This window comes from Panicum virgatum, chromosome 9N, assembly GCF_016808335.1.
Source record: "Panicum virgatum strain AP13 chromosome 9N, P.virgatum_v5, whole genome shotgun sequence".
NCBI classification, from domain to species: Eukaryota; Viridiplantae; Streptophyta; class Magnoliopsida; order Poales; family Poaceae; genus Panicum; species Panicum virgatum.
Genome location: NC_053153.1, coordinates 79,720,979 through 79,740,766, shown reverse-complemented (window position 1 = coordinate 79,740,766; position 19,788 = coordinate 79,720,979). Strand labels below are relative to the sequence as shown.

The 19,788-nt window shown below is 47.9% G+C and overlaps 2 protein-coding genes, 2 non-coding genes and 1 pseudogene across 5 annotated transcripts; 3 read left to right on the top strand and 2 right to left on the bottom strand.

Annotated features, from left to right (window-relative positions):
* Positions 1 to 2,562: 2,562 nt before the first annotated feature.
* On the top strand, positions 2,563 to 2,633 carry TRNAG-GCC. Its single transcript has one exon. It is a non-coding gene; the product is annotated as a tRNA-Gly (tRNA).
* Positions 2,634 to 7,978: 5,345 nt separating this feature from the next.
* LOC120687729 lies at positions 7,979 to 9,372 on the top strand (annotated as a pseudogene).
* Positions 9,373 to 9,413: 41 nt separating this feature from the next.
* Positions 9,414 to 9,615, bottom strand: LOC120693734. Its single transcript, XR_005683188.1, has one exon. It is a non-coding gene; the product is annotated as a U2 spliceosomal RNA (small nuclear RNA).
* A 1,539-nt stretch (positions 9,616 to 11,154) lies between these two features.
* Positions 11,155 to 13,373, top strand: LOC120693074 (60S ribosomal protein L23). Of its 2 annotated transcripts, XM_039976475.1 has the most exons (4): positions 11,156 to 11,311; positions 11,442 to 11,726; positions 12,839 to 12,880; positions 12,961 to 13,373. In XM_039976475.1, the coding sequence occupies exons 1-4, from the start codon at positions 11,299 to 11,301 to the stop codon at positions 13,041 to 13,043; spliced, it is 423 nt and encodes a 140-aa protein (XP_039832409.1). In that variant the 5' UTR covers positions 11,156 to 11,298; the 3' UTR covers positions 13,044 to 13,373. The 2 variants fall into 2 exon arrangements, with proteins under 2 accessions (XP_039832410.1, XP_039832409.1); XM_039976476.1 differs by lacking the exons at positions 12,839 to 12,880; positions 12,961 to 13,373 and adding an exon at positions 12,229 to 12,447 and having other exon boundaries at positions 11,155 to 11,311.
* A 627-nt stretch (positions 13,374 to 14,000) lies between these two features.
* Positions 14,001 to 18,790, bottom strand: LOC120693073. Its single transcript, XM_039976474.1, has 3 exons — positions 17,531 to 18,790; positions 14,520 to 16,164; positions 14,001 to 14,399 (listed from the first exon to the last, which is right to left on the bottom strand). The coding sequence occupies exons 2-3, from the start codon at positions 16,107 to 16,109 to the stop codon at positions 14,250 to 14,252; spliced, it is 1,740 nt and encodes a 579-aa protein (XP_039832408.1). The 5' UTR covers positions 16,110 to 16,164; positions 17,531 to 18,790; the 3' UTR covers positions 14,001 to 14,249.
* Between the last annotated feature and the right edge of the window lie 998 nt (positions 18,791 to 19,788).

Here is a 19,788-nt window from a genome sequence, read left to right as displayed (position 1 = left end):
AAGCAAAATAATTTGGTGAGCTCAATATTTTATATAAACATTCCTAACTCATATTCTACATTTTTGCTACGGTGTGACAAAGAGACCAAGGCCCTCATAACCGCGAGACACGGCGAATCGATCCGATTTAACCTTGCAAGGTGGACCTAACCAACACGGCACGTATTTGCCCCGTCGGACTATACATACCAACCATTCCCCTCCCCGCCTCGAACTACAGGAACCAGCCCAACGACATATGGTCAGCCGAGCTCAACGTGAGACCACCAAAAGTAAACACATGCATCCCAATTCTCCGCGACTACTCGACTCGCCCCAGGAGTTGGGTGCGGGTTCCTGTACTTTCGAAGCAAGGCAGTACTCGGCTTACCGGTTTCGACTACCTCCTACTCCCGGCATGCGGTTAGTACAGTTCAATCCCCGATCAGCACTGCCACATCCACCGGTCCTTAATCGACACAGACGGGGCTAAGACACCCAGGAACCCTGTCCTGCTGCCATACCTATCCATCATCCCCGCCCGGTCTCACATTTCCATGTTCATTTCAAAACCAATCTCACATACTGAATCATATAAAGATAATAACGTATCTCGCGAGTAACCGGAAATTACTCGACCCCTAACATTCTACATCTCGCGAGTGCAGGAGACCACTCGTCTTCTACCGGTAACGCTAAGCTTAGCACAACTATCGTCCTATACATGCTAGTATAACTCCGGGAATCCTATGAATCATGCAACTAGGGTTCCAAACAATTCCTGAACTTAATGCACAAGTAGTAGAAACATACATAGGTGTCTTAATTTAAAATACTAGGATGTGCACCGGGGCTTGCCTTGCGCCTGCTGCTCAACACTGGGGCCAGACGGGCCTTGGGCCGGGTGCTCACACCTCTCCTCTTGGGCTTGCGTCGTTTGCTCTTGTGGTGCCGCGATCGCCTCAAAGACGGCTCCCTCAGATGCGGATGCTACACGTATGCATATGTATTAAATGAGTGCAGCCCAAGAATTGTAACTAGTTTACTTTAACTGAAATACCCTGCGGACTGTCCGCGCCCGAGTGGCGGACTGTCCGCCGCACTATCCTACCAACCCAGCAGAGGCAACAACGTCTCTGGAACTTTTTCCCATTTTACCTGCGGACTGTCCGGCCACCCCTGGCGGACCGTCCGCAGTTCAAGTACTCAACCCACCAGAGACGAAAACGTCTCTGGACAATTTCCTAGACTCTACTGCGGACTGTCCGCGCCCTAGTAGCGGACCGTCCGCAGTTCACCCCTGCGAACCTCCAGAGACGACATCGTCTCTGGAACAAATTTGAGCCTCAATGGCGGACCGTCCGCTCCCCGATAGCGGACTGTCCGCAGTCAATCTTGCAAAAACAACCAGAGGCAACATCGTCTCTGGACAAAACTAACCTGACCTGCGGACCGTCCGCGCCCCCCAGGCGGACCGTCCGCGATAACTAATTCCTGACCCTCGCCCTAGGCGGCAGCAAGGGCGGCGGCGACGGCGGAGGCCGTGCTCCGGCGCCGGCGACACGCCATGAAAGGGGAAAAAGGCTGGGAAGCATAAGAAACTCACCACGAATCCATTCCCGCAGTCGGTTCGAGTGGAGGGCGACCGGAGAGGCGGATCGGCGGTGGAGCAAGCTTCAAGCACCCCCAATGGTGTCCGGCGGTGGTGGAAAGATTCCAGCCGGGGATAAGCCGGTTTAGGGGTTTGGAAAGGTGGAGGAGGTGACGAGGAAGGTTCCTGCGCGAGGAATCGAGGTCTGGTGGACGGAGGAGGGAGATCGAAGCAAGGGGCGACGATGGCGCGGGAGCTCGAGCTCCGCTCGGCTCTGGAAGGAAAGAGGAAGAAGAGAGGATTGACGAGTGGGTCCCACGCCCATCCAGATAAATATCTGGGCGACGCCTCGCGGTCTGTCCGCCGTCACCTCGCGGACTGTCCGCGTGGTGGTTGTTACAGTGGTCCTTTTCGTTTTATTTTCTGGCGTGCATCAGCATCAACCACCAAATGATGGCACTCGACGATAACTGGCCCGGCTGCCGGCAGATCGATCGGCGGATACAGAGATGTCTGAATAACTCTGAACCCTGAAGCTACAATGCAATCAGACCAAGCAGCTAGCCGCATCTGGAGCGAAACTAACTCCTATCCTACATGGCAGTGACCTTTCGAAGCATCGGCCCATGTTCACACGACCGAACTCGAAAGGGTGCCGAACCTGATGAGGACATGTACTAGACTCGAAGCCCCTTCTTTCTATTTCCCAGCTTGTTTGGTTGCCTGTTCTGATCTACTCGTACACGGGCTCCTTGGCTGCTTTTGTCGCTGGGCTCTAGATGATGGCTGCAGCGGTGCAGCCTGACTGCTGAACCATGTGGCGACGAGGGAAGCCGGCCTAGTCGCATCACTGAAGCCGCTGCAGTTGCGACTCGTGAGCTGCGGAGGACGAAGACAGCAGTCAGCAGGCGAACGGATGATATCTCGTCACCTGGTTGTCATGCCCTGCCTGCCTTGTCAATTATACTTTGGGCAACCAGCGTCCCATAGTAGCACCAGTGGTCTAGTGGTAGAATAGTACCCTGCCACGGTACAGACCCGGGTTCGATTCCCGGCTGGTGCATATTCATTCTTTCTTTTTTAGTCTGGAGTCTGCATGAAACCTTTAATTTCATCACAAAAGGTAGATGAAGGCCGACGTTGCCTTTCCCAGCCCATGAACCACACGCACCAGCTCCAACTGACTTCCGATTGCCCAACCTCCCCCCGTTTTTTTTTTCTTCTTGCCTTCCCCGGCCACTGCTCAAAATGAGCACCCGGGAGGCCGGGAGCTCTGAGAAATGGGCAGTGGCGCTCCGAGAACACAAAACAATGCGATTTCCAACTTCTCCACGAGACCACGAGGCCCGAGCAATCCGCCTCGCTCGTCAGCGGTGGGCTGCTTATTCGTGGGTCGGATTTGGTTGTGGTCTTTACTACCTTATTCCTGGGCCTGCAAGACTTTTACGACCTCCAGATGGCCTGTACGGCCCAGTTGCGTGAAGACGAGCGGATAATTTCACCCGCCACGAGCGCAAATGCGGCGGCCATTCCCCACCAGAAAATCCTGGCTCGCACGGCGCCGGCGCCGCCGCGCACAATGTTAGAAACGACGGCGAACAAAACGATGAAAAATAGAAAGATCAAACCGCAGAAAGACATGAAGATTTAACGTGGAAAACCCCTCCAATGCGAAGGGTAAAAACCACGGGCGCCAGCCAGCAAGAACTTCACTATATCGGGTGTTTGTATACAACGCCTAGCGGCGGCTTACAAGAGGAATAATAGGATCGATATTCTCCGGTGAAGCCTATGGGTTAGATATATAGGAGAGTCATGTGGTCTCCTCAACTTCTACTATCAATGTGAGATTAAAAGTTTGCACCACATGGGCCTTAATGGGCCAAGCCCAAATTCCAACACTCTCCCATCAGAATTTGGATCACAATATAACATACTCCACCTTGAGACAAATTTCTTCTTGTAGCATATCAAAATCATCACCTGAACACAACAAAGAACAGAACTTCTGGCGCCAAATAGCCTCTTGGGCTAAACTGTCAAACAGCTACAGGAACTGGTTTAGTCATCATATCAGCTGGATTATCATGAGTACTGATCTTGCATACCTTCAATTTACCTTGTGAAATAACATCACGAACATAATGGTACTTAACATCAATATGCTTTGTCCTTTCATGAAACATCTGATCTTTAGTAAGGCAAATAGCACTTTGACTGTCACAGAATAGATCAATGCAAGAACCAACTCCACACAGCTCAGTAAACAAACCTTTCAGCCAATCTGCCTCCTTGCACGCTTCAGCAATAGCCATATATTCTGCTTCTGTGGTAGACATAGCAACAACAGGCTGCAAAGTAGCCTTCCAACTCACAGCACAACTGCTAACAGTGAACACATAATCTGTGAGTGACCTGCGCCTATCCAAATCAGCAGCATAATCTGAATCCACATAACCAATGAGTCCCTGATCAGTTCTCCCAAACTTCAAACAAGAATCTGTCGTTCCTCTGAGGTACCTGAAAATCCACTGAACTGCCTTCCAGTGTTCTTTACCAGGATTAGACATGTATCTGCTAACCAAACTCATAGCATATGATAAATCTGGGCGAGAGCAAACCATGGCATACATCAAAGAACCAACAGCACTAGAATATGGGACTTTTGACATGTATTCAACATCCTCCTCAGAACTAGGGCACTGAGCAGCTGACAATTTAAAGTGAGGTGCAATAGGAGTACTAACTGGCTTTGAATCATGCATATTGAAACGCTGAAGAACCTTGTTAATGTAATTATGCTGACTAAGAAATAATAAACCAGATTTTCTGTCTCTAGTAATCTCCATACCTAGAATTTTCTTAGCAACACCAAGATCCTTCATATCAAATTCACTACTCAACAATTTCTTTACTGTAGTGATTTCTTTTCTGCTCTTGGCAGCAATAAGCATGTCATCAACATATAACAGCAAGTATATAGGTGATTCCTCAACAATCTTAATGTAAACACAGCTATCATATTCAGATCTTTTAAAACCATGTAACAACATAAATGAATCAAACCTCTTATACCACTGACGAGGAGACTGTTTCAAACCATACAAGGATTTCTTTAATTTGCAAACATAATTCTCTTTGCTTGGCACTATGAATCCTTCTGGCTGATCCATGTAAATTTCCTCCTCAAGCTCTCCATGTAAAAATGCAGTCTTCACATCTAACTGCTCAAGCTCAAGATCATGCATAGCAACAATACTAAAGAAAGTCCGAATTGAGCTATGCTTCACAACTGGAGAGAACACATCATTATAGTCAACACCAGGAATCTGACTGAAACCTTTTGCAACTAATCTTGCCTTAAATCTTGGAGGCTCACTAGAAGACAAACCCTCATTTCTCTTAAAGACCCATTTGCAGCGAACAGTCTTCTTTTTCTCAGGCAAGCTTACAATCTCCCATGTGCCATTCTTCTCAAGAGACTGCATCTCCTCATGCATAGCTGAGATCCACTTCTCCTTATCAACTGAATCAATGGCTTCAGAATATGTTGCTGGCTCACTAGCATCCTCCACCTGTTCAGCACAACTCAAAGCATAATAAGTCAGATTACACTCCTCAATTAAACGGTTTGGAGGTCCACAACTCCTCTTTGATCTGCGAAGAGCAATAGGTAAATCTACATCCTCCTCATGCTGCAAATCAGACTGTGAAACTGGAGGTGAGTGCTGAACAGTATCAGGAACACTATCTGAAACATCATTACCAACCACTTCATTTTCCTGGTCATCCATAAGCTCCACCTGCACACTAACTTGTGACTGCAATTTCTCAACTAAAGCATCATCTGTGGACAAACTGTCAGTAAACATCACAGATTCATTGAAAACAACACTTCTGCTCATAAAAGTCTTTCTAGTTTCAGGATTCCACAATTTATATCCTTTGACTCCCGAACCATAACCAAGAAACAGACATTTAATAGCTCTAGGCTCTAATTTTCCATTATCAACATGAGCATAAGCAGTGCAGCCAAAAACTCTCAAGTGTGAATAATCTGCAGGTGTACCAGACCATACCTCAATAGGAGTCTTCTTGTTGAGTGGAATAGAAGGCGATCTGTTGATCAAATAACATGCTGTATTAGCAGCCTCAACCCAAAAACGCTTGTTCATATGGGCATTGGACAGCATGCAACGAGCCTTCGAGATGATAGTCCTGTTCATACGCTCGGCCACACCATTCTGCTGAGGAGTGTATGGTATGGTGTGATGCCTAACAATGCCTTCTTTTCTGCAATAATCATCAAAAGCATCCGAACAGAACTCTCCACCATTATCAGTTCGAAGCACCTTGACCTTCTTCTCAGTTTGTCTTTCTATCATAACTTTCCATTCTATAAAAGCAGCAAAAGTATCATCTTTGCTTTTCAGAAAATAAGGCCAGACTCTTCTAGAGTAATCATCAATAATGGTAAGCATATAACGAGCACCACCATATGAAGGCTTACGTGAAGGACCCCACAAATCAGCATGAACATAATCAAGTGTACCTTTTGTGGTATGAACAGAGGTATTGAATTTGACCCTCTTATGCTTACCAAATACACAATGCTCACAGAACTTCTTGCCACTCAGAATGCAGCCATCCAGCAGGTTTCTCTTCATCAATTCTGTCATACCGAGTTCACTCATGTGTCCAAGACGCATATGCCAAAGGTCAGTCTTACTAGGTTCAGCATTAGCAACATTAGCAGCAGAAACAGAACCATGCAAAGTACAACCTCTGAGAACATATAAATTTGAAGGATTGAGATCACCCAGCAAACATACAAGAGAACCTTTAGATACCTTCACAACTCCACCTGAACCGGTGTATTTGAGTCCTTCTTTATCAAGTGTGCTCAACGAGATCAGATTCCTTTTCATCCCTGGTATGTGCCTTACATTCTTCAGTATGCGAATCATGCCATCATGGGTCTTGATCTGAACAGAGCCAATGCCAATAATCTCACACGGGTTGTCATCTCCCATGCGCACAAAATCACCGTTCTGCAAAGACTCATAGGAACTGAACCAATTTCTATTAGTGCAGATATGAAAAGAACATGCAGAATCAAGAATCCACTCATCATGACCAGCAACACAACCAGCAAAGACAACCAAACAATCTGACTCAGAGTTTTCACCAGCAGAAGCAACACTAGCCTTACCATCAGATTTATTTTTCTTCTTCTCCTTATTCTGCAATTTCCAGCAATCCTCAATCATATGAGATTTCTTCTTGCAATACTTACAGAATTTCTTCTTGGGACCTTTGGACTGGGAGCGGCCTCTACCGTCATTGCTCTTGCCACGATCGTTGTTATCACTTGAGGATCTTTACTCTGATCTGCCTCTGACATGCAAAGTGTCGACCCTAGAGGACGAGCCATCTGTCTGCACCATGCCTTTCATCTTCTCCTTAGACTGGAGTGCCTCACAAACTTCCGCAAGGGTTAGTTCATCACGGCTTAATAGTATGGTGTCACGGAAACTTGCATAAGAACTTGGCAAAGAGCATAATAAAAGAAGACCTAAGTCCTCATCTTCATACTTAACCTCCATCGACCCTAGGTCAGCAACGATCTCCTTGAAGACAGATATGTGACCCATCACCGAATCACCCTCCTGCATCTTAAGCGTGTACAGCTTCAACTTCATATGCAATTTACTGGTAAGATCCTTCGACATGCAGATCGATTCCAGTTTTAGCCACAATTCTGCAGCAGTCTTTTCCTGCAGCGCTTCTTGTAGAATATCATTAGATAGATGAAGCTGAATAAGAGAAAGAGCCTTACGGTCCTTGCGCTTCTCCTCATCGGTCCACTCATCCTTCTTTTTCTTCCCGAATTTTTCCAGCGCCTCATCAAGATCATTGGTTTGCGCCAGAATAGCTCTCATCTTGACTTGCCACAGCGAGAACCTTGTCTTGTAGTCCAACATCGGTAGATCATACTTCATCGACGCCATCACGAAACCCAAACTTGAAACCACGGCTCTGGTACCACTTGTTAGAAGCGACGGCGAACAAAACGATGAAAAATAGAAAGATCAAACCGCAGAAAGACACGAAGATTTAACGTAGAAAACCCCTCCAATGCGAAGGGTAAAAACCACGGGCGCCAGCCAGCAAGAACTTCACTATATCGGGTGTTTGTGTACAACGCCTAGCGGCGGCTTACAAGAGGAATAATAGGATTGATATTCTCCGGTGAAGCCTATGGGTTAGATATATAGGAGAGTCACGTGGTCTCCTCAACTTCTACTAGCAATGTGGGATTAAAAGTTTGCACCACATGGGCCTTAATGGGCCAAGCTCAAATTCCAACACTCTCCCATCAGAATTTGGATCACAATATAACACACAATGCTCGGCTTCACCGCCGCAGGAACCTGCCTTTCCTCTCCGGCGCCGCCGAGATCCACGGACGGGACGGCGCTTCGCCTCGTCCGCATCCCTCCCCTCACCTCCAACGGCCACCACCGCCCGTGCGGCACCAGGCTCCTCCGGCCGCTCAGGGCGGTCCCCACCACGCCGCCGCCCGCGCCGTCCTCGCGCCCCGCGAGGGACCGCGTGATCGAGTTCGGCAAGTACAAGGGCCAGATGCTGGGCACGCTGCCGCGGTCGTACCTTCGCTGGGTCGCGGCGGAGCTCGACTACGGGGACACCGCGCCCTGGGCGGGCCTCGCACGCGACGTCCTCGACGACCCCGTATACGTCGACCGCGTTGAGTGGGAGCACGCGCACCGCTTCCTCCGCGGCGACGCCGACTACGACTACGCCTACGACGACGGCGACGGGCCGCTCCAGGAGATGGCCGAGCGCTTCGGGTGGGACCTCTCCGACGAGGAGGGATGGGGACGCCTCGACCTTCGCCTCATCGGCACCTCCTACGGGCGGCCTAATACCAAGAAAGGGCGCCAGGAAGCAAACCAGCGACGACAACAACGGCGGCGCCAAGAAGGGCTCCCTGTTCGACGTCGGCGCTGACCCGGACGGCGCGAGGGGGAAGCGGGATGAGAGAAGGGAGCGGATGCGGACGAGGAGGGAGGACCAGGTGAGGACGGCCAAGATGGAGATACTGGGGGTGAATGCTGGCGTGCAGGACACCGGCGTTCCGGGGTCGTCGCCGAGGAAGGCTCAGATTAGGACGGCCAAGAATGAAATTTTGGGGCTGGGTCGCGGCACACGCGCCGGTGGGATGCTCGACGAGAAGAGGGCGGCAGGGAAAGGCTGCCAGGGCCCAGGGCGCCAAACCTTTCCCCGGCCGGCAAGCATTCCTCGACAAGGTCCGGAAGCTCAAAGGCGATGATAGCTAGCGAGGAAATTCCTGGGAAGCAAAATTGGCTGTGTTTAGATCCCTGAAAAAGGTAGAAAAAGTCACATCGGACACTGTAGCATAATGTAGCACATTTCGTTTGTTTGTGATAAATATTGTCCTATCACGACCTAACTAGGCTCAAAAGATTCGTCTCGCAACGTACATCAAAACCATGTAATTATTTTTTTTATTTACCAAAATTTAGTACTCCATGCATGGGTCATTTGCTATATTTAATGTTTCGATATGATTTCGATGTGATGAAAAGTTTGGAGTTTTTGTGGTATCTAAACACACCAATTGTAATGGCCTTGCAGAGGTGAGAGGTTTGCGGTAATGAAACATTTCTGCTTATTCTGCGTCTAATTGTGTAAATTCGTCTAGTTCATTCCGACGAGATAAAACTGGATCAGAATTTCATCGCGTGGCTAGACATCAATCTGAATTCACCAGATTATTGTATTTGAGACAAAACATTTCAATTATTGCGCCGTGCCCTGCCAGCAGTGCAACGGCTAGGCGACACTCGAGGACTCCAATAGCAAGCCACAAACCACTGAAGCCGCTGTGGTGCCCCACAAAAATTTTAATATCAAAATAAGCACATGGTCAATATATTTGATATTAAACTATTAAAAACAGATACTACACTTGATCTTGGACAAAAAGCAGAGAAAGGTATTCTTTGCTCTGGTGCTCTGGGTCGGCTTATGCAGCCCCTACACCCAAGAACTCCATTGGAGCCCCCACGAGCCCCCTACAAATTTGAGAAGAAAGAAAGAGAGAAGGGGAGACGGGAGGAGGAAGAAGAAGAGGTAAACCCCCCATGAAGCTCAATCCTGCATCCGCCACTGGACTTATGTAGCTCCCCGCGCCCCGCTAATGTCATGTTTGGTTTGCACTATAACTTTCTTGTTTACTAGACCGTTTCAAATACATGCGTGCTGCACGTACACCTATGCTAGTAATATTCAAAGTTTGAATTATACCATCAATTTAGCGTCATCTTAAAAAAGGTATAGTGAAAACATATTCAAGATACTGTTTCCTTCGGTTTTCAATTTGAGAGGATCTATACGAATAATATGGGCCTTAGCAGTCTGGAGCCTGTAAACCGCGGTTTTTTTAATTTTATTTTTTTGTTTTTTACAAAAATATATTTTCGTTTTCAAAATTTACAGGAATATACTCCGGCCGCCCCGCTGCCGGGCGGCCGGGATCTGGTCGCACCGCTGCGGGGCGGCAGGGGCTTTTCTGTAAAAATTTTCGCGGAGAATTTGTGCTGAAGCCCCTGGAGGACCGGTCGCCCGACAGTGGGCCGGCCGGCCCCCCAGACCGCCCGCAGCGGGGCGACCGCCTCCAACACAGGGTACGTATCACCCTATGCCGCCACCAGGAGGATATCAAGGAGTTTATTCCTATCCACCACCATCACCACCTCCAACACAGGGTACGTACAATCATTTGTACGGAATTGTATTCACCTATTTAACATTGCTTAAAAAAAGGTTTTTTGTGATCCGTAGGGTGGTCTCAAGACAACGACGAGGCCTCCTTCGACGACTTTACACGGTTGTGTTGCTACGCCTGCCCAGGACGATGATCGCAGTTTGCATACACCTCTGGCTCAGTTACGCCGTCCTGCCAGAGACGTGAGGCCACCGGACCGTCATAGCTACCCTACAGATCACGTACACGCACAACGTAAGAGATGTCGTCACGGTAGGGGTGGTTAGTTGTTGCCACTTGTTTCTCTATTGTTATTATGGACCTGTCGTCTTGGTTTTCATATTTTGTACTCAAATTTCATTTATACTACCTTACAATGTAAGCACATTTTTGCAGTACCAATGAATTGTTAGACCATTGTATGTTATATGAATAGTATTACGACAAATCGAGAATTTTTTTCTGAATTTTTGGTGAAGCAAACGAGGGCCAGCGGCCTCTGGGAGGCGGTCGCCCCGCTGCCGGGCGACCTGGGGGGGCCGGCCGCTCCGCTGTCGGGCGACTGGTCCTCCAGGGGCCTCAGCGCAAATTTTCAGCGAAATTTTCGAAAGCGAAAATATATTTTTGTAAAAAACGAAAATAAAAAATAAAAAAATAAAAAAACCGCCTGTAAACCTCATATGGGCCGTCCAGTTTTCTCCATTTCCCTTCTCGGCCCGTTAGATACCCACGCCGCCGCCGCCGTCAAAACCCCTCGCACGTAAAGACCTCGTGACCCTCGCATTGCCAACCATTGCCCCAACGACGCCAAGGGCAGTTTCGTCTTTAAGGGCATCGAAAACCCTAGTGCCGGGGATCTATATAAGCAGCGAGCCAAGCGAAACCCTAGCGATCTGGTCCAACACCAGCCGCCGCCATGTCGAAGCGAGGTAAGCCTCACCCATCTTCCTCCTTTTCCCGACTTTATTCCCCCATTTCCTCGTCGATTTATTTCGATCGTGTTGCAATCTGGTTCTACTCTGTTGCCCTCGTTTCGTGATGTTCCGTGATGTGATCCAGGGAGAGGAGGCTCGGCGGGGAACAAGTTCCGCATGTCGCTGGGTCTGCCGGTGGCGGCGACGGTGAACTGCGCTGACAACACTGGCGCCAAGAACCTCTACATCATCTCCGTCAAGGGCATCAAGGGGCGGCTCAACCGTCTCCCGTCCGCCTGCGTCGGCGACATGGTCATGGCCACCGTGAAGAAGGGGAAGCCCGACCTCAGGAAGAAGGTCATGCCCGCCGTCATCGTCCGCCAGCGCAAGCCGTGGCGCCGCAAGGACGGTGTCTACATGTACTTCGAAGGTAGCATCCCGTTCTCACCTCATCCGTAATTGCTTAGAATCAAGGGTCGTCGTTGAGCTTAGACCAGTGTTCAACTCACTTGTCATAATTCTGCCAATACATGCCTAGTATCTAGTTTAGAGCTGAAATTATTTTCTTTTGACGGGAGGGCCGCGAGGCTCCCTAGCTTTTTCTGGAGCAGAAGTCATAGTATCTGCACATTCCAAAGCAAACGTCATAGATTAAGCCTTCGGACGTTGAGGATTTCCAATGAAAGGCTACTCTTTCATGGAGATAATCCGTTAGAGGGCGGCCTCATATTCCATTGCCTTGTTTAGCGGCGTTGCTGGCATGAAAATTTGGGACTGGCCATGAGGCGCATATTTTACTCATACTACCTTTAGTGCTTAAGAGTCATGTGTTGTATGCTGTTATTCATTTGCTCGTCAATATCTTTTTGGTGGCAGTTTGCTGCTTCATAGTTGTTTTTTATGTTGGAAATTGAGACTGTTAAGTTTGACAGATGGACGTCCAGGTCCTTCAGCTTTATTGTGGAGCAAACAGCACATGTTCGCATATTCCCAAGCAAACGTCATAAAATGAGCCTTTTGTTGTTGAGGTATTCCTTTGGAATTTCTCCATCTGAAGGCGGTCTCATATTCCATTGCCCTGGGTAGTGGCATCGCCGCAATGAAACTTTGGGACTGGCCATGAGACAAACATTTATATATCCATTGCATTCTTACTTTGATTTATGAGGCTTGTTAGTTGTGCTTCACTTTGAGTTGCTCTTAGTTGACCTTAATGACGGAAGGGCTCCGAGGTCCTTCAACTTTTTTTGGAGCAAACATTACATGCTTGCATATTCCATAGCAAACGTCTGAAAATGAGTTTTTTATTTGTAGAGGTTACCTTCCAAGGATTTTCATCTTTGAGGCCTTCCTCCATTTGAAAATGGTCTCATATTCCATTGCCTTGGGTAGTGGCGTCGCTGCAGTGAAACTTTGGGACTGGCCATGAGACATATTTTCTTTGATCTTTGTTAATCTGTGGAACGAGTATATCATATTTTGTGATTTGGACTAATATTAATCTCTGCTGGTGACTAATTTTTGGTGTTTTTTCAATTTTAGATAATGCTGGAGTGATTGTGAATCCCAAGGGTGAGATGAAAGGTAAAAAACTAAACCTTTCCAGGATTGTTAGATGATCATTTTTATATAGTATGACGTCCTAACAAGTTGCTTCTTTGTAGGCTCTGCTATCACTGGACCCATCGGGAAGGAGTGTGCTGACCTTTGGCCCAGGATTGCTAGTGCAGCAAATGCCATCGTTTGAGAGCTTGTTGGAATGTGTTGAAACTTCTGTGTGATCTCAGTATGTACTGCAACTGTTGCTAGGAGTTCTGTTGGAGTTAGTAGCCCCTTTATCTTTGGTGACACAGCAGTTTTGTGGCGAACAGGAATTTGTCTACCGTGGTGGATAACAGTATGCTTCTAGAGTTGCTGTCTACCATTTTCTTGAAAAATCTTGATCGAATGACATCTTTTTTTTATTAAGAAATGACATATCTTTTGTATTTGATCGTCTGATGTACATTGCAATTTGCTTGTGGTGTTGGTTGTTGACAGCAGAATTTGCTTGTCTAATTCAGAGCATCTTCGTGGCTCGGTGTGTGTTCTTTGATTGTGAGCAGGAAATGTTATCACATGTCAACAGCATTGTTGCATGAAGTATTCTTAGGTTTGAGCATCAAAATCTGTGATTAGCGCGTATTCTCTTTGTACAATGTCTGCACCGTTTTTTATCTGATAACTACATCAGAGGTAGCATGTTTATTTCTTGCTCGCAATTTTTGGCAGAAAGCAAGATAAATTTTGAAATTTAGTATCATGTGTGCTACTCTGTAGAAATCTCACCTTGCACTTTCTTAATGAGCAAATCTGCACACAACCTGATGCTGTCTCTGATGCCAAGGTTCCTGACAAGAGAGGCACTTCACAGTTCTCTTCTCACCACATATTGTTCCAGTAACTGACGACTAGCCGGGTGAAGATAATCTTTCACCCTCAACCTGCTCATCTTGTATATAATAGAGATTGACCACGGATTTGTTTCTTGCCTGTTCCGGAACAGATACAGCATGGGACTCTGTAGATCTTCTCAACTTCAGTCTCTCTGACGCTCTCCCAGCTGAGCTATCCCACGCTTGAATGTTCATGCAAGTTCTCAAACTAAATGAAACATTGGATCATACAAGCGGAATGATAAAAGTAGTAGCACAATTTGAAATGAAAAAAAATCAACACCCCTCTAATCTATCACATATTTTTCATATTTGAACTTAACCAGATAATACAAACCTAAGAAATTTTAAAATCGGAGAATAACAAACCTCCTGGCCACAAATCCACCTTGATTTAATAGTAATATGTGGAATAGGAATACACACCAATGTTGGCATGGATTGAGTCAACAGATCTCTTCTATATATTGCTATCTCTACTTGTCTATCTACATATCACTATATCAAGCTTTTGCAATTCACAGTTTTGGGCAAAGTTGTGGTGCCTGGCTGTGCACAATTGCTATCCCTGTTGAGAAGCATTGCAATGGTGACAAACTCGACTCGAAATAGAGGATATACAGGTCCTCCGTGATGTTGACAAGCCTTAACATTGTCTCCTTTGCACCCTGGAAATTAATGGTAAGAAAGATAAGAATCTGGAGACAGCTCTACTGATATCTAGCAGAAATTCTGATATCTGATTGAAACCATGAAATTCTACTTCAACTAAGTCCAGGGTTAGTTACCTTGAGTGACAGCTCTACTGATCTGCGGTCCTGTGACTCTTCTTCAGGCAAGGAGGCACATCCATCATTGTTCAGAACTCTTATGGGGCAGCCAAGATCCCATCCACCGCAATCACAGCATCCTCTAGATCTCCATCTCTCGATGAGACCTGACGGGCCGCTGCTTTTCAAAACAGCGCCGCCATGGTAACCTCTGGGAACAATTGTGGTTATACATTTTGCAGCACCTTTTCTGTTCTGAACATCAGGATCTTCAGTGCCTTCTGAATGATTTAATCCTGCTTTCTCAAGGAACTTCAAGCCCCAGCCACCCACAACAGGCTCTTTCTGGCGTTTTTTCCGTTGTTCCCTCACCACAATTGCTGCTAACTCTTGGTTGGTTGGCAGATCATCAGCATCGAGGTTTGTCAGGCCTAATTCTCTAGCACTGATAATTTCACCTTCGAGTATTTCAGTTAAGTCATCGAACTGATGAGAGCAGGATTTGCCAAACCTCCAGGGATGTTTAGGGCTAGAGGAAACATTTCCTGTTCTCATAATTTCTGTCACTCTCTTGACTAGTCCCTTTCCTTTTGGAACACTACAGAAACTATGCATTTGCCTCAGATAATCATCTGGAGGACCATACAGCACAAACTCAGTTTCCAAAAGACTTGACTTGTCTGAGTTTAGCGCTAAAGAACTTGACACCTTCATCTTGCCCACAAGTCTGGACACATTGCTTGAATGACCCATCCAATCTTTTCTTCCTTGCTCTCCAGAATGGATCATGTAGACGTAGTCGAGAGCCCTTTCATTGTCCTGCACCTTGATTGGGTTTGCAGTGTATACTGCAACAGGATCGTCAAGTGACAGTTCAAAATGAGGCAGCCCATCCTTCCATATGCATTGCATAAGACCTGCATTAAGAGATGATGGGCAGTGTGATAGGACAGGCTGATTCGAGCCCATAGATGTCATATGCGAGCATGAGGGTGACACCTTCTCATGGATGTGGACCTCAGCTGGGCCTTTCTTCATTGGAGATGTCCCAGGGGAAGAGGTTTCCCATGTCTCAGGAGATATAAGCTTCAGTATTTCTGACTGTGTAATGATGTGTGATTTGGACCGAGTTTTTCTCATCTTAGATCCTGCCAGGAAAGGTGATGCGCTTTTCGGTCCTGTCTTTGCACTTATGAGAGCATACAGAGAGTCCAGCACCTTTTTTTCGGAAGGACAGAGATTTACACTCCCTTGGCTGACCCTGTCAGTGATCAAGTCGTCAAGATCGGTGACATTGTGGGTTCTTGTTGGGTGCCTCAGGCTTCTGATGAGAAACTCCAAGATCATCATCTTGGCAGGAAGTGCAGGGAACAAATCTGAATGATTTGTGTCACCACTGCACGAACAAGGTGATTTGTGGCATGACTGGCAGCTCCTGCTTTTCTTCTCGTCTGACGGCAATGGTTTCTTGCTGTTTATCTGACCCAAATCAGACTGAACGTCAGATGCAGCAACAGTTGGGTCTTGATCTTCTTCTGTCCTTCCACTGAACTCTGGAATTGCATCCTCATGTAATCCATTTCTCCTATCCATGTATATGAGCTCCATCTCTGTTCAAGAACTAAAGATATGGAGAAAATGCAGTCAAACAAGTCTTTGTCACCTGCACATTAATAACATAAGAACATGTTCAGCCCACAGAAAACCAATCAACAACCATATGCTTTGAAATTACAAAATTTCTGGTTGGCTGTCTCTGATAAAAGGGACAGACTTTTTTTTTCTGAATTTTAACACTACTCCCTCATTTGCAGCTGAATATATGTTGCGTGAAGAAAAAAGTATCGAAATCTGCCATGTTGATCATACAATGCAGCAAGGAACAGGATCGCACAAATGAGTAAGGAACATTGTAGCGCGATTCATGGTTGATCAATTAAATTGGTTGAAAAATTGAAAATGATTAACAGCTGCCAGAGAACTAGAGAAGTGCCCATCAGCCCATGTGATGTCTTCCATTTAGTCATTTTTTTGTGGAACATCCCTTGCTCAAAATAAAGCTAGAGGCAGCTATACCTAGGATGGGTGCAGAAGTGCTCAAAGTAAATGCTTGACATTAGTTGTAAGATGTAACCACAAGATAAAACTTCCTTCCCCCTAAATGCAAGCAGCTAACCTCTGTCCTTGGCACATTACTTACTCTCGAGTACTAACACCATATAAATGGCAGTTACACCACACATTAACACACCCTTCGTATGATTCATCGCGTACACACTCAATTCACCAGTAAGGCAGTAACGCATCAACAGAAGGGAACAGGCCAGTACTAACTGTACTTTTTTTTGCTTAAAATGCAAGGCTGACAACAAGTAATTCACTGCCGTCTTGGCTATGAAAGAAGTTGATAATGGATGCCAAGGACTCTAGTGGTAGTACTTTTTGAAAATAAGCTCTGATGGTACTTACAAACACATTCTGAACTAGGAAGGACAGTGTGTTGAGACACGGGCTCATTCTCTGCATATCTGGCTTTTTAGCATTAGGGGATGACTAGAGGAAAGGTACAAGTAGGGGAACTGCTTTCAGAAACCTCAAATTACTGACCACCGATCCTCTGCAACCCCAAATAACTAGCAGCCTAGCAGGAGTCTTCAATCACAGAAAGAAAAGGCGTAAAAAAACAAAAGTTGCATCCGTGCCCACGCGGCAAAAGAGTGCTAAAGCCCAACAGAAAAAGGGTGACCTTAAATGCATTCATCACCGGCGTAAAGAACGGCCAGGTTCACCGGAAAATTACTTTGTTGCACCGTGTGCTGCCTTTAGCACAACAGCAAAGGAAAGCCTATGGGTTAAACTTGGAGCCAACCTTCCTCTCTCAAAGCAAGAAACAAACCACGAATTGAACACCCTTAATTTACAACAGTAAGTCAGCAACCGAAGCTGAATAAAAAAAAGCTAAAGATTTCGTCATTTCAGTCAAAAGGTGGAGAAAAGAAGTGGAGGAGGCATCAGAATAGATTCCTCACCTTAGGCTCCGAGATCGACAGGGAGCTTCCAAGGCTCGTCCGAAGCAAACCACTGCCTCCCAACCTCCCAGCACAGATGAGTTCTCCTCTTCTTGATCCGAGCAGAGCTTGTCTTGGAAGGAGCAGGAAGACTGACGGGCCAATGTGAAGAGCACACAAGAACAGAAGAAGAAGACGGCCGGGAGATTATATACTGAGTCCAAGAACTGGGCCAACCAACAAGAGCTAGCCGATGACTGACCAACCGAAACTAGAAACAAGATTAGGTGAAAGAGGACCCAGGACCTAAACCAAGCCGCTCTCAACGGAAACTACCTACAGCAGCATCAAGCCGAGGCACAAGCCCGGCCACTTACTAGAACAGAGAGGAAGAGACAAAGCGCTCAGCTTTTCTGCGCTAACAGCACAACCCAAACCCCGCCAGAAGCTCGATGGCCGGCCAGGGAAGACGAGGACGGAGACGAGACGAGAGAGGAGGCGGCTTGACTTCTACGAGAACGGAAGAGGGGCAGGCAATAAGGGGAGAGGCGTCAAGGGAAAAGCTGCCGCCTTTACTCCTCACAACACTCGTCTCTTTCCATTAACACGACGATGACGACGGCATGTATGGCTTTGGAGACGGGGTTGGGACTCTCTCGGCAACGCGTGTCGCTACAGTTTCCTTCCATGCCCGGCTGCCTGCACCTACGCATGCAAGCTAAGAAACAACCGGCCGAGGAAAAGGGCCGGAACGCCTACCGGACCAGACAGAGAGAGGCGTAACACCCCCTCGCCATTAATGGCTGGTAGAGAACGGCAACAGCGAGTTATGGGAGGCCAAGCCGCCAAGGGAGGGAAGCAGAGAGCGTCAGCGAGGCGTAACCGAACCGAAGGAACTGCCGCGGGAGCCCCGAAATCTGCTAAAGAAGTGCGATCTGGTGGGCAAGATTGGCCGGGATTGCCGTGGAGGAGACGCGGACCATGTGAAGGTGGGGAGACTACTAGACTACGCTTTGTAACTGATGATAGCCCACAACGGCGGCCGAGAAGTGGCTTGGCACTACAAAAAAACCTGGCTTTGGCGCTGATTTCTCTGGCGCTCAGTTCCTTCCCGGCACGCGTGGTGTATCCTTCCTCGATTGCGTGTTGCTGGTGCTGGGAGTGGGATAGGTTCTAAATTCTGGAGCAGAAGCTGTAAACAAAGGCAACGTTCCCCACTCGGGCCCGGAGCGGTTAGTGTGTTGGAATTGGGATTAGATTTTTGATAGCGCTCCGGCTCGGCTGACGACGGCGGCTTCTGCTGCATCGTGCTCGTGGCCGAACGTTGCGGCTTGGACTTGGCCGTAGTGGTGGGGGCCGGCAGGCAGTGGAAGCGGACAAGGACAGGGGGCGGCGGGGTCTGGGAGGGTGGTGGTCGCTGGTGTCACGAGCGGGCCGAGCCATGGGGAAAAGCGGAAGGGAGGCGCGCTTGTTTTGCGCGTTGGACCTTTTGCAAAATGCTGGTACCAGAAGCCGGTCCTTTTTGTCATGGTGCTGAGCACCTGCTTCTGAATCGCACTTCTTCAGAGCGCGCACTTGCAATTTCGTTCTGAAACTGAATTTTCGTTCTCCACAAAAAAGAGAGAGAAATCAATAGGACAGGACAGTGTGTGCATGTGATGCGCAAGGGAGGAGGGAATGAAGTGTGGACGCCGATGACTTGACTGCTCAGTCCTTCGCTCCTTTGGAAGAAGAAAAAACAGGAGCAGCACAAGCACAAGTTTCTTCTGAACTGTAGTGCCGTGTGTTGTGCCCAACCAGTCCATGCAAATGCAAGGAAATGCGCAAAATCAGGCAGGAATTGATCTGGGATAACGGATGGATGAGACAAGAGAGGCGGCGACGTGTACGTCTGGTCATCCCGCTCCTGTCTATTCGTCGGCCCGGCCGGCCTCGAGGCGCCCACCACCGCGCTAACGGCCACTTCTCCGGCCGGGACCGGCCGCGCAGCTGTTGGCCAGGGCGGCACGGCCAGCCAGCACAGCCCGGGTTTTTTTGTTCCCTTCCGCCAAGGTTCCTCACGTCTTCACCAATCACCGGGCCGGCGCTAGTGCCGCTTGACCCCTGCAGTCCCTGCACCGTTCGAGCAAGATGACACGAGGATCCAGAGCAGGAAGGAAGGAGCTCGCCGGCTCGCGCGCGTTTGGCTTTGGCTTGACCGCCAGTTCGTCGACCTGGCTCCAGCGACGCGCCGTCTCCTTCCTTGCGAGTTGTGACCGGCCGGCAGAGCGGTGGAACTG